Source organism: Poecilia mexicana, unplaced genomic scaffold, assembly GCF_051168715.1.
Source record: "Poecilia mexicana isolate PSO_F unplaced genomic scaffold, ASM5116871v1 scaffold_3, whole genome shotgun sequence".
Classification (NCBI taxonomy): domain Eukaryota; kingdom Metazoa; phylum Chordata; class Actinopteri; order Cyprinodontiformes; family Poeciliidae; genus Poecilia; species Poecilia mexicana.
Window position 1 is genome coordinate 24,147,605 of NW_028263372.1, and position 13,749 is coordinate 24,161,353.

A 13,749-nucleotide genomic window follows, 5' to 3' on the forward strand; every position below is an offset into this window, starting at 1 on the left:
GTGTGGTCTGTTTTTATTAGCTCCTAGCACCGCTTGAAACCGAAACTCTGACAGTGTAAAAAGAAAACAGTGAATCTTTCTCGGAACCTCCTGCTGTAGTTTAGGCTTTATGTTGTTTTGAACAAAATCAGATGTGATGAGATAAGAGGCCAGACAGACTTTGGATCAGCATGCGACCCTGACAACATAAGAATGCTAATTGGGTTCATGTAACAGAGTAAAGTGAGCTCCACCTTCGACCCGGCAAGCCTACCTTACCACTTTGTTTACATCTGTTTGTTAATTGCAGACAATTATTTGCTGTTCTTTAGGTGACACAAATCAACCATCAAAAGACTTGTCTGACTAACAGGCAACAGATCTTTTTTTTTTTTTTTAGAGGATTTAAAAGGCTAAAAATATAAATTAAATCAAAGGTTCTTTAAGCCTCGGTGGTTATATCACATATCCCACATCTAAAAGCTAGTGCTTTAACAACAACACGTCCCCGGCAAACCTTGATTATTTTTATAACACTTCAGTCTCCGTTGGTTTGTTTGTGTGGGTGGTAACAATTTGACGTGGGTGGCAAGTGGCACAGGACGTAGATTTTGCCTGCAGAACATTGCAGAGTGAACAGTAATTAATTTTACCTGCCAGTGGTCAAAGCACCTGTTTTCTTACATTTTAATGATTTCATTACCAACTTCAGGTTAATACACGGAGTCTACTCCAGTGTAATGTTGGAGACTGGAATGATCTCTGGCCAGTGACTCGATCTAGCCGTGCAGCTCTTGAAGGCAAAGAGAAAATGAACTTACTGGAAGACTGAACCCATCCTTTTGCCATTTTCAGGAACTCCGGGATCTGGACAAACGTCACCAGCAAGGCCACTCTGGCTCACTGAAAGAAAGAGAATGTTGCCAGGAAATACAACAGGGCTGTACAGTATTTACAGAACAATCGATTTCAAATATTTAATCAATATGAATACAGGCAACTGTAAGCAATACGTCGGTTTGTGAAGAAGATCAAGACATAACACAATTCTCAGTCTCAGGAAGGAAGAGAGGGAAGTTGAGAAAGTGGTAGCAGGAGAAGTAAGAGGAAAAGAAAGAGATAAATTTAATTTGACAATAAGGATCCACAATACTATACATATTGAATTTGCAGACTACTTTAAATGTTATAGCCAAAGGAAATGATACAGAAATATTAGTGACTTACTTTTTGTTTTTTCAAATAGATTGTCCCAATCAATGCAATTGTTTTGTCCACTCATATTTATGATCCATTTTCATTCTTAGACATACACATAATGGGAAAATATTATTTTACAGGTTGCAGAAAATAAAAAAATTCAAAGCTAAATGTCCTTGTGTAAAAAAGCGATAGCCCCTGGTTGTGCCTCCCTTAGCAACAAAAACCGCAGTCAAGCGTTTGCAATAACTCGCACTGAGTCTTTTACAGTAATCCTGGCCCACTGCCCACTCATCTCTGCAGAATTGTTTGAATTCTGCCACGTGGTCACGACCCAGCATCACAATACAGGTCAAGACTTTGACTAGGTCACTGCAAAGCATTCATTCTGTTTTTCTCCAGCCATTCAGAGATGAGTTAGAGACCAAGTTTGTTTCAGCTTGAGGTCACAAACAGATGGCCGGACATTCCCTTTCATTCCAGGTCCTGAAGCGTGGGCAGGGGCAGTCAATCACTTTTTCACACAGAGCCATGAAGGTTTGCATTGTTTTCCTCCTTAATATTAAGCTCCAGCATTTAAAAACAGCATTTTATGTTAATTTGTGTTGCCTTTGACAGATGTGATTTGGTGTAGTGCGAACCTTTCTACAACACTGAACATTCATTTCGATAAATTAAACGTCAGAGAGGGGAAACATCTAGTTTCAGTTGCATATAGTTTTAAGTGTAGTGTTAAACATCACATCATTGTCTAATGATATTTTGATGCCATTATGCATTATTGGTAAATGTCAAGTTATCAGCACGTTTCCTCTACAATTTTCCTTTGTTCTTGCTTTGTATAGTAACAAACGACCTTAAGCTGATTCTGGCGAATAGTTTTACTTTACAAAGAAATCCATAAGCATTACAACTAAAGTCTGATTTGGAAATGTTTTCTAAGAGCATTCACAAAATAAAAGAAGATCTCTACATACTCCATCCATTCATGCATTTTCTGTACACCCTTGTCCCCAGTGGGGTCAGAAGGGTTGCATGCTCTTACTTTCACAAGTTATTAAGTTATTTAGTGCTTTCAAACTTAAGCTTTCGAAATGTTAATATCGTGCCTTCAGGATCTTGCTTCAAAGTTTTATTAAGCAACAGACCGTTAGCATTTTTTTTTTTTTTTTAATGGGAAGGAACTCTTGTGCAGCTTAAATAATCTAGGGTGACAATGACACAAAGGCTTAATAGAAGCAATGCAAAATTAATTTCATAAGGGCTTTGCATAAAATCAAAATGACAGACTAAACTTTTAAGTTATCTGCAGAGATTTGAGCGTGAGAATGCTTCTCACTTCTTGGTGCAGTGTATCATTTTCGCTTTGAATCATCAATCTGCTTAGAGGAAGTTTTAAAACGGCACAAATGCAAAACACATGATAAATTGTATCTATCTTACATTCAGAATATTGCATTGGTTCTCGAGCAGCTGGAAGCACCTGCGGCATGCCGAACATGGAATGTGAATGTAAATTAGACCAGACAACTTGACAGAAACCAGTTTAGACCAGTTCTGTCGTAATGGAACTCTCTGGATGAATAATATTGGTTAGAAAGTCACAAAAATTTGAAGGGAAAAGCTTGCTCAAAAGACAGCACATAAGTACAAAGGAGGGGGGAAAAACATATCCTGCAGGGCTTTAAATATAACCCGAGGAAAAAGAAACATCTAGCCTTTTTGGGCTTCCCTTTTTCTTTCTACCTGTCCTTTCCTATATCATTTCTCTCATTTCTTTCCTCTTTCTACTTCTGCGTTCTCAGTAAGCTCGGCCTGCTTCTTCGTCTCACACACATTAGCTGTAATTTACAAAGGGAAGCCGAAGTTTTGTGCATCCCAGCATAAAAGATGGATGAATGATTTGCCGTGTTTGTGTGACTGCATTTCGTGTGTGTGCTCTGGGCTTTGTGCGCGTATAGACATCGTGTGTGCATGTTTGTGTGAGATATGATGCAAACAGAACAAGCTGTCTTTTTTGCTCGACTGTGTTTTTGATGTTCTGTCCAAAAATCATCACACAAACATTCAAATGCACACTTTCTCTTTCAGTATCTCTCAGTGCGCTCGTTCCATCTCCCGCCCATGTTCAAATGGCATTCATTGGCATCAAACACAAGGTTTATATTGCAGAAACAAATCCAGCTCATGAAAACAACATGAGATTGTTACAGGAAAAAAGATGACAAATATGACTTTTGGGTTGATGTCAAAACTGCTCACGCTGACTTAATCCCATATTTGCACTTAAAAGACTATTCATCATTTAAACACAAGCTTATGATGCACGGCGTCATTTCAATATCATCAAAGTGTCTTCAGCAAACGTTTCATCTCTGAAAGTCAACTTTTTAGGAATTTGCGGAATATTTTTTTTCTCTGTGGTGACTGTCTGTGCTGACCCTGCTTTTTAGAGATTTGCCTCATTAAATCACTGACCTGCAGCATGTGCAAATTATTCAGAATGCAGCTTGGGTATAATATACTGAGGTAAACCTTTGCAGCAGTGGTGCGCCGTGCAAGCTCCTCCTTCTTGCTAGTAACTTGACTCCTCCCAAGCAGTTGGGGGGGAACAAATTGAGGCATAGTTATGCTTAAAGCTACAATATGTAACTATTTTTTTAGACTATATTGTGACTGTATGGTATGATTTATGAAAAAAGAAAAAATGGTCATCTGCCTTCTCCCAGTGCTAACTAGAAACAACCAATCAGAGCCAGGAGGAGAGTGTCAATCAAAATCTCCTGATTCTGATTGACCACTCATCAATCGCTCATCCTCCCCCTTGATGTGTGCTACGCTGCAGCTAGCATAGCCTGTTATTAATCCTCAGTCTAGTTAGCATGGCCACCAATGATGGCAGTTAAACGGTTTTCCTGTAACAGTAAGTTGATTCTCCGCCATTAGCGCATGAGTTTGATCGATGGTGCCAAGCCCCGTCTCAAGGCTCTGATTGGTTGTGTTTGGTCTGGAGCTGTGAATTTCTTCAGATGATAGTAGCAGCACTGGGAGGCAGTGGAGGAGATCGATCTTTTCACAGATTATCTGTCTCATACCGCCATGACATGATGACAGTTTTAACAAATTCAAACATTCTCTCTACAGAAGCGACGGACTGCAGCTTTAACCCTCATAAAATAAGCTGAATTTGAAATTGTGAGTAATGGAAGAAGTAAAGAAAAGAGTGTTTTTGCGTGTATGTTTGTGTGTGTGTGTGTGTTTGTGATCAAATAAGGTTTTCAAGGTAAGAGCTTTCAAGGTACTCTTAAGGTGCCCGTTGGATGAGGAGAGCAATGTGTGAAGTGCGGTAAGATCACATGCGTTCCTCTGCTGACTTTGTCTTGCTGCCTCTTCTTCACCTTCTCGTTGCTCAAAAGGTCAATCTACCTTAGACATGAAGTACGCAGCCATGTATTTACCACATGTGTCGTGTGTATTTAACACACAGGATCACTATAATATTCTAATGCCAAAGAGAACTTACCTCGCAAGGCTTTTTTCTCACAAAGCTCTACCTGGGATGTTGTTTGATCTTGTAATTTTTAATTTGAAGTGGTCATTCATTTAAGTGGACTGTAGAGCGGCACCATGTTGCCTGAGTACCCAGAAGAAGACTCTCATTATAAATCACACTCTCGCAGTGATGATTCATTATAGCTCTAGGTCATTGTCTGGAGAGTAAAAATCCTTAATCATAATCTTTCAGCCTCTCTAATTATGAAACATCCACACAATGAGATAACATTCCTGTTAAGGAAGGTACGAACAAAAGAAGTTGCTTTTACGTAAATTAAATATGTTATTTTATCTTACTGTTCAGTCTTTTATTTTAATGTTGCTACATTACATTGTGTTTTAGTGCAGCTTGGGACTCCACCAATTAAACTTTTGAAGGATTTTTTTTTCATATAAGGCCCTTTTTAAACACATAGCTCTCTTTGTGCTCATATCAAACTGTGCTTTAATATAAGTAAGAGGCTGTTGTAGACATTCTTTTAGATTATGATTTATAAGCACTCGCTTCTCTAGATAGATAAAACTCATTACCGTCATCTTGTGTTTCTTTATAATGATTATGTATTGCACAAAGACAGTAAAGTTTCCACTGTAGAGTCATTATATTGCCACTGGGAGAGACGCGCCGCACAAAAAGTGATGTTCAAAGACCAGTTCAAAATCAGAAGTTGACCTGACTGTAGGCCTTATTAACTTTGCATGGATATATGCTCTGGTAATCTCACCATACCAATATGTGAGCCTTTTTAGCTTTGGGATCCATTCTCAAAGCCACATATATATATTTTTTTTATTATTATTATTGCACAAAGTTAAATTAAAGCTTAATGATTCCCCAGGTTGCTCAGTTAACTGACATTATCCTATTTTTTTTTTCAGATCCACATAATGAAGAAAGTACAATCGTTATTGGACAGGTGGAGTAAGACTTAAATTGCTTTAGAGAAGACATATGCAGTAAAATCTGGACCAATGGGTGCAATACAACTCATAGATCTCATGGGTGTATTGACATTTCATGTAATATGAATATTCCCTAGTGAAACACCATGAAATCAGATAATAAAGCATATAAATAATGGCATACTGTGTTTTATGTATTGTATTTGTGTATTGTTCTTCATCCAGAAGCTTGAAAATGGCTTAAAAATTTTAAGTTATAGACATGAAAACAAACAATAAGCAGGTGAAAATGAATAGCAATAAAATTAATTTATTCAGGTTGCTAAAAAATGTGTCTAAGGCAAGCAAATAGAAGAGAATTTTTCAAAATATAAATGTTGTGTAAACAGCTAAAATGGGGTATTTAGTTTTTAATAAATCAGTGTGTGATTATTATATGTTTGTTTGCATCAAACTGTCTGAATTTTGAGGCGCTTACCTAGACATTTGAAGCATTAACGCAAATAATATTAAGCTGTGACTTCTGTTATGCATGCCTCTCAGTTTATCCACTGAATCAATTTTATGTAAAATATGAGTGAACAAAACAGACATTTTGGTTTTGCACTAAGTGAATACTTTTATCAGTATTTGTCTACTTAAAGCGAAACTCTAGCATTACCGTCTTATCGTTTTTTGTGCAAAGGCTACATGAAAACTTCCCTGTCTGGTTTTTGGTAGCTGGCATGGAGCGACTGAAAAGCAGCAATTTTAACGGCTCGGTTTCTTTTCTGATTGAGAAAAACGTAATACTTCTTGCTCTAGCACAAATAATAAAAAATATAAAATGGCTCCTAATTCTTATCTCAAAGAAGGTCAACTTCTCTGAAAAATAGATGAAATCTCAGGCTCTGCCACATGAAAGATAAATGCACCTTGTGTTCTTTTCTGCACAGTGTGCGTGTGTGTGTGCATGTTGCCAGGTCTGTTTCAAATTGAGTAATTTATAAGATTATCTAATACCACACATAATAATATTGGCGGTAATAGAGTACTTACAGACAGCATTTTTGTGACTGGAGTCTTTGCTGGGCATCATCTTTACCCCTCTGGACTTCAACTCTATGGCTTTCTTCACTGCAGAGACAAGAAGAAAAGGGGGTTATACGGTTAATTATAAATCATACTCCATTAAACTTTAATTGCTGTACGTCTTTTTCCTACACCACTTTTCTTTACCCCCAGGGTGCCATTTGCTGCATTTCACCAATGTGTAATAATCCCGTCTTATGATCAATGTCATTTCTAGCATACAGTTTATACTGTGGTGGTAAAATGTGAAAAGCATAAAAGGAAAATATGAAAATCAATTAAAAAAACCAGGAAAAGTCAGGAGAAAAAGTGGGAAAGGAGCGTCATTAAAATTTATTCCATCTATTTTATCTTAAGTGGCACCACTGCAGAGGATAACGGAAAAAATCTGTGTTACAACCAAACTAAACTCCACTGAGAGACAGGCTTGGCATGAAAACACGTCTCACTCTCTCTTCCTCTCTCTCTCCCTCTCTCTCTCTCTCTCTCTCTCTCACTCTCTGTTTTCTACACGCACACACACACGCACACACGCACACACACACACACACACACACACACACACACACACACACATAAAGAAAAGCACAGATGGCAAGAGCAACAGACCGATAGCTAAGAAAAAGAGAGAAAGAGTAAAGGAAACAAGCCTAGAAAGGACATCAGTTAGCCTGAAAGACAGACAGCATTTGGTTCATCTGGTTGCATGTGATAGGTGTAACCAATTAAACCTGACCAGGAACATGAACTTTCGAATGCTAATGGTAGTGCTAATGCCAAACTATAACATTATATAACAATAAAAAGTTTGGCAAGTCCTGTGGTTTAGGACATCCAGCCTTCATCTAATGCTCTCAACACAGAGTAATTAATTTAACTGTAATATGCCACGATTTATCATCATTTTAACATGTTGAAGTTAGCATGCAATAACGTCAAAAGCACAACAGATAGCCCCATTCTGTATTGTTTTGTTCTCTTTTTTTTTTTTTTTTTTTTGCATTTTTGTCACACTTCAGTGTTTCAGAACATCAAACAAATTTAAATATTAGTAAAAACAAAATACAGTTTTTAATTAAGGTGTTTATTCTTAAGGGGAGAAAAAACCAAGCCTATTATCTAAACCAAGGAGCTGTCTGTTTTAACAAATATGTTAAAAAAAAACTTTTTTTTTTTAAATAAAATTACATTCTGCAGCTGTAAAAGATATTCCTTTATATATACTTCGAATATGCTATAGTCAAATAATGTTGGAAGAGAAGTTTTTAACAGTGTGGAATTAAAAATATATTCATGTTTATTTAAACCAACCTTAAAAATAGACACTTGCATTTTCATGGTAACAAAAAGGTTACTGCAGCATATCTGAAAGAAAACCAGCCACATGTGTGAAGGATGTGATGCAACAAGTTGGTAAATCTTCTGCTGCTGAAGTTTAAGACTTGCTACTGGCACTTGGATTAAGCACATAGTAGAATTACTTTAAAATCATATACTGTACATTTTCTAAGTAATTATTTGTAGTTCTTAATACTTAACTAAATCTAACTGCTTAAAATGTTTTGTTTTTTTTAAAGATTACATTTTTGTACCCCTCTCCTTGCACACCAAGAAGTTCGAAAACCGACATCATAAAAATGGAAAAAATGTAACATACCTTGATACTGAGCACTAAATCCTTTTCTTCTGTGATTGCTGTCTGAGGTGAAATGTATCCGAAGCCAGTTTTTATTCGATATCACTGGTGAGGGAAGAGTTGTACCTGTCAGCCTGGAAGAATACAAATATAATAATTTGGAATTAAAAACAAAGCAAAATCCCTTGTGGTCAACAGACGCAAAGTTAAAATTCATTTAATTAATATCTGGAATTAAACTGAATTTTGTGAAAGACTGTAATTTTTCAGAATACAGAACAAGATGAGAAAAAGCAAAAATAAACCCTTAAAAACAAGACTTACGCTTTTCCACAGAATCCACCTCTTGGACACAAAAGCACAGCCCTTATATTCTCCAATGTATAGAAAATATGTCATTGTTGTGGTTCGACCGTTTTCTATAATGGTGAATATGATGCAAAAGCTTAGACAGAAGAATAAACCCTCCTTGAAGGTAGGGGTGGAAGCTAAGAGGTCTTAAGTTTCGAATGAAAGACCATCTTCAAATATTTCAACTCTTGGTACAAAGGAAAGCACACAGAGTGCCAGAAAATGGTTGGAGGAAAAAACTGCCATGTAATTACAGATTGCACCATTATAGATCTAAGAAGTATCGACTACTGCTGTGAAAAATGTTCTCAATTTATATGCTTCACAAACAGCAGGAGACACAGTAATCAGGATGCAGAGCAGAAAAGGGGAATTCTGTCACATGATAGTCCTTTGCTGTCAGCACATCCATCAGTGTATCAAAGGAGAGCACACCCCTGTTAGGTATTTCAAGTTTATGGGATGTGGAAAAACTGAAACCTGATAAATCAACGTTAATCATTTTCTTCTTTCATTTAGAAATATTTTGTCCACATTCAAACTTCAAAACTAAAGAAAAATAAAAAATAAAAAAAATACCAAGCAGCAACAGCCTGGTAGCACAGTTATTCACATCTTTACTTTGTTTTATTCACATTTTAATTTAGTTTAATCTTCCCGGGTACATCATCCAGAGTGATTCTGAATAACCTGAAAAACGTCTAATTGGCTTTCCTCCAGGCTTATACTGACATTTGCTCCTTTACATTATTTATGTGCTCAGGGAGGCTGCCAAGAAGCCAAAGAACAAAGTAATGGTTGTACTCCATATGTGTTGACAATCTCTTGATTTCTTTGGACGTTTTGACTTAAATGCAATCATGAACAGCTCGAAATACCAATCAGTTTTTACCCAACACTTGTGGTTATCTGACAGAAAGCTGAAGATGAGGAAGGATTTCATTTTTCAGCACCACAGTGATTTCAAGCATGCATCCAGTTCAACAAAAAAAGGGCTTTATCAAAAGAAGATCAACGTTTTGTAACGACTGAGCCTGGCTCTGGAAAAAATCTGATGGGAAACTGTGGGGTCGGCTATTTACAAGAGCTTCAACGATATTTGGAAAGGCGAATGGATAAATACGGCCAAGTCAAGATGTGGTATGGACATAGAATCCTGCCAAAAAAAGAACCGAATGAAAAGTGCTTGAGCAAAAGGTGTGAAAAATTCAGCAACCAGGTTAATCCAGCATTTGAAATATTTGTTCAAAGAAGTTACAATTATTTGTTGAAGTGTGCTTTCATGCCATTGCAATATCCAGTTGTTTCCTTTGGAGAATATGAAATTCAAAACAAAAAAAATTAAAGACAACAAGAAAGGAGAAAAATGAAGAATGTGTTTTTTTGTGTGTAGTCACACTTTTCAGTGGCTCTCTGTATTATTTATGAAATATTTTTGAGAGAAAACACAAAATCTGGAACAGTTTATTTTTAGAGTTTCTGGTCAATTTATGTATGGAAACCACAAAGTGTTTTATGGCTGCAATGCTATAAAAAATTAACCTATAACAACGGGAACCACTGACCAAAAAAAAGTGTTTTCCTTAGTTTCAGATTCTGGCAAATGTGACACTCTTCTTTTCATGAGAGTAAACTCTATTTCACATGTCACATTTGTCTGTGATTCCATTAATAAATATCCACTGAAAGATCGAGCAACTTTGACAAAAGTGTATACATTTTCATCAAGTAGTAACACGTGTATTTCCCTTTTCTGTTCCACAGCAATGTCACGGCTATATCAGGAGAGGGAGTTGAGTTGGATTCTAATAAAATGTCTGCCTACACTTTATTTCATAAGTATTGAAATATTTACTTATTTAACTTTGGAAGAAGACCTAAATAACCAGCAGCTATTTTTCTTCGTAGCAGAGCAGCTCAAACTGTTCCACATGAAGCATATCTACAGGAAGTTGGAGCAGATGGAAGACAGAAGACGCCGGCATCAACACAATCAATAGGAGAGGTTGCAGAGGACATATAATTAGATTTGCTATGGTCTACTTAATGGTCTTTTTGACATGCTCCTGCCAATCACTGTGAGAAAGAGAACAATAACAAGCAGCCTGAAAGGAAGTGAATCATGGCCACAATTTGTAAAAGACGAAATAAACTAGAAGGAATTTAAAAACTAACATCTTAAATTACCAATAATACTAGAAGCTTGCCCTGACGCTTCTTTAAGAGATTAATGTGATATAATTGATGTGCTTGATCTAAATTTCAAAACAATATTGAATTTAATTCACTAAAAGTCTAAATACACAGATTGGTAATTAAAATTGCTTCCACATTATCATTATTGGGTTAAAACCTGGCATATCCATGTTTTTGTTTGTATTTTTTGTGAGAATCAAAACTGATAATCTGCTTACATGACTTTTTAGTTTGCCTGATAGTTTTTAAAAACAGAATGCAACTTTGACCAGACTTTATAACTTTACACTCAATCTTATATGTTCAAAGGGCCATCTATGATCCTTTCAAAGATTTTTGACACAATACCAAAATGTGTGTTTTTAAAAGTGCTTCATGCACATGATATTTATCAGATAAATCATAGAATTGTACAGTTATCCCCTTTACAATTTTGTTATTATTCTTATGTATTACCAAGGGAAAAGAGCTAATTCAAAAGTTCTGTAAATGAGATAAAAGGAGGGAAATAAGTAGATCAAAAAATGGTCCCTTTCAACAAAATCAGTTTTATAGCAACATAAGAACAAAAAAAATGATAAGCGTGTAGCCTTCAGTATGCGCATGTATTACATCAGCACATTTTGTTACTAAAGGCAACCTTAGCAATAGTAACAAAAATAAAAGAAGAGGGGAAAATGGTGCACTAAGGGAAGAGGAGACATGATGTAAGAGGGGAAAAAAAGAAAAAGTTCTACCGACCGCCCTAAAGTAACAAAAGCAACTACAGTTACGCTTTAATGTGCTGCAAGTATAACGAGTGGACGGGAAAAAAGAGTAAGGAGGGAAAGCCACAAATGAGGAAAACTTAAGGAGCAAAATAGGAGAGGCGGTAAAAGGGAGAAAAGATGAACCATGAGCATATCTAAAACACAGTTAGCAGGTTGCCACTGTGAAAACATTTAGGCACACATTTGAAATAAACAACAAATTGATCCACCAGCAGTCTTTACAACCATGTGTGTTGAAATACATCAGTTCTGAGAAGATAAAGAAAAACAAAGAGACCTGATAGGGCCGAATATCTCATTCAAAGTCCAATACAAACATCATAATCTGGAAAGTCTTGAAGTCCACATCTGCTCTCCATATAATCTGAATGAGTTATTTTGTAATAGAGTATATTTTTTACGGTCTCTAAATGTAAAAAATACATTTAGAGACATATTTTTTCATGGGTATGTCTTTTCCAGCAAAGCTGTAGCAAATGTCAGTTGAATGAAGCGATAACTACGGCCACAAATCCTATTTGTGAAAAATGTTTAATGTCTATACTTTTTTACTTTATTTGTATTTTAAGCACCTCATGTTGAAAAATCACTTTAAATCACACATTGAAAACTGGTTGTTTTAAAGTCATAAAATGGAAAATAATTCAAGTACAACCATTTTTGCAAGGTACTGCATATCCTTGTTCTTTGCTAAACTGCATAAACAAAATCCTTGCACATTTAAGAAGTGACACTTTTATGTGTCACAAGAAGCCCATAGATTTCTTTCATAGGCTAGTTTACCCGTAAGTGCACTTATTTAGTTCAAAAAAGACCTTGAAAATGGCCTTTGTTTTTCCTTCTGACACGTTGAGTTCCCAGACATGGTCCAATCCGTTTGTCATAAAGAAACAAGGAGGCTTCCATGTCCTTTCTTTGTTGTGAGTAAAACAGCTTTGCACTCCTCACTGTTCAGACACATCACAAAATAATTGAACATGTGCAATCTATATGTTGTCACTACGTGTGTCTACATTTTCTTCATATACAACTTAATGTGCTGTTCTCTTTACAAATCGACTGTATAAAACAGTAGAGGAAAAAATACTCTCAAAAATGTTTTCCTCAAACTGTTTCAACATGCACATTAAATTTAATATTATTTTTGCCTTCATGATTTTAGGAAAACTGATACTGATATATGTACAGCATATTTATTGCTCAAGCCAGTTATGTCCTGCTGCACTTGTTACTTTTTGATCCTGATTATGTGATATCTTTCTCATAATTACTACGTTGGGCATCCAAACTAATGAGGGAGTAATTTAAATTCTACTGTAGAGAAAAATGGAGTTGTGGAAAGGGCAAGGAGAAAATGACGAGAATTGATTATGACATGTTGATGGATGATGTAGCTTTGCTAAATGAAATAGATAAAGTCATTATGTGAAAAGATCAGCAAGATGGGGAAGCGACTTATAGGGAAAAACAAAAACTCCTGCATTTGGTCCTTGATTTCCATTATCTAGGCTAGCTCCCAAACATTTGACAGTGGAGGTAGAAAAAGACAAGAAGTTAGACAGGAAAAGGAAAAAGGAATGACACTGACAGAGAAAAAAAAAGAGCAGATGAGGGATGAAGAGAGAAAAAGACTGATTAAGGAAAGAAAGACGAGAGACACATTGAATGGAAATGAAACACACTACTGAGCAGGATTTGGGTGGCAGCAAAGATGGACAGGAGAGCAAAGACATGAAGGACAAGGTTGAAAAAAAAATCTACAGCCATTTCTATCTGTCAAGAGAAGGAGAGCTTGTCAAAATCAGAGACAAGGCCTGAAAAGTACAGACAGAGAAAAACAGACTGACGGATGAAACACACGTGAGGGGAGGTGATGGGGGAAGGGAGTAACTTACATGATCGAGAGTAGAGATGTTACTTAGTAGCTGTGAGCAGAGGTCAAAAGTGATAAAAGGGGAGACGAAAAGGCAAGCCTAAATGAGGAACAGCACTGCTAATGCCGACTGCCCCGAACAGAGATAAATGAGAAGGAAAGTGAAGTTGGAAGGAGACAAGTGATGGTAAACAGGTAAGGAATGGATGAGGGAA

General features: G+C 36.4%; 1 protein-coding gene across 2 annotated transcripts in view; it reads right to left on the minus strand.

The window, feature by feature from the left end:
* The window catches only part of csmd1b (CUB and Sushi multiple domains 1b), a 436,793-nt gene that overhangs the window by 199,688 nt on the left and 223,356 nt on the right, over nt 1-13,749 (minus strand). For both annotated transcript variants that reach the window (XM_088004350.1, XM_088004351.1), the window contains 3 exons: nt 8,366-8,478; nt 6,676-6,753; nt 801-882 (listed from right to left, as the gene is read on the minus strand). In XM_088004350.1, coding sequence (XP_087860476.1) covers nt 801-882; nt 6,676-6,753; nt 8,366-8,478 — 273 coding nt within the window. The remainder of the gene's footprint in view (nt 1-800; nt 883-6,675; nt 6,754-8,365; nt 8,479-13,749) is intronic.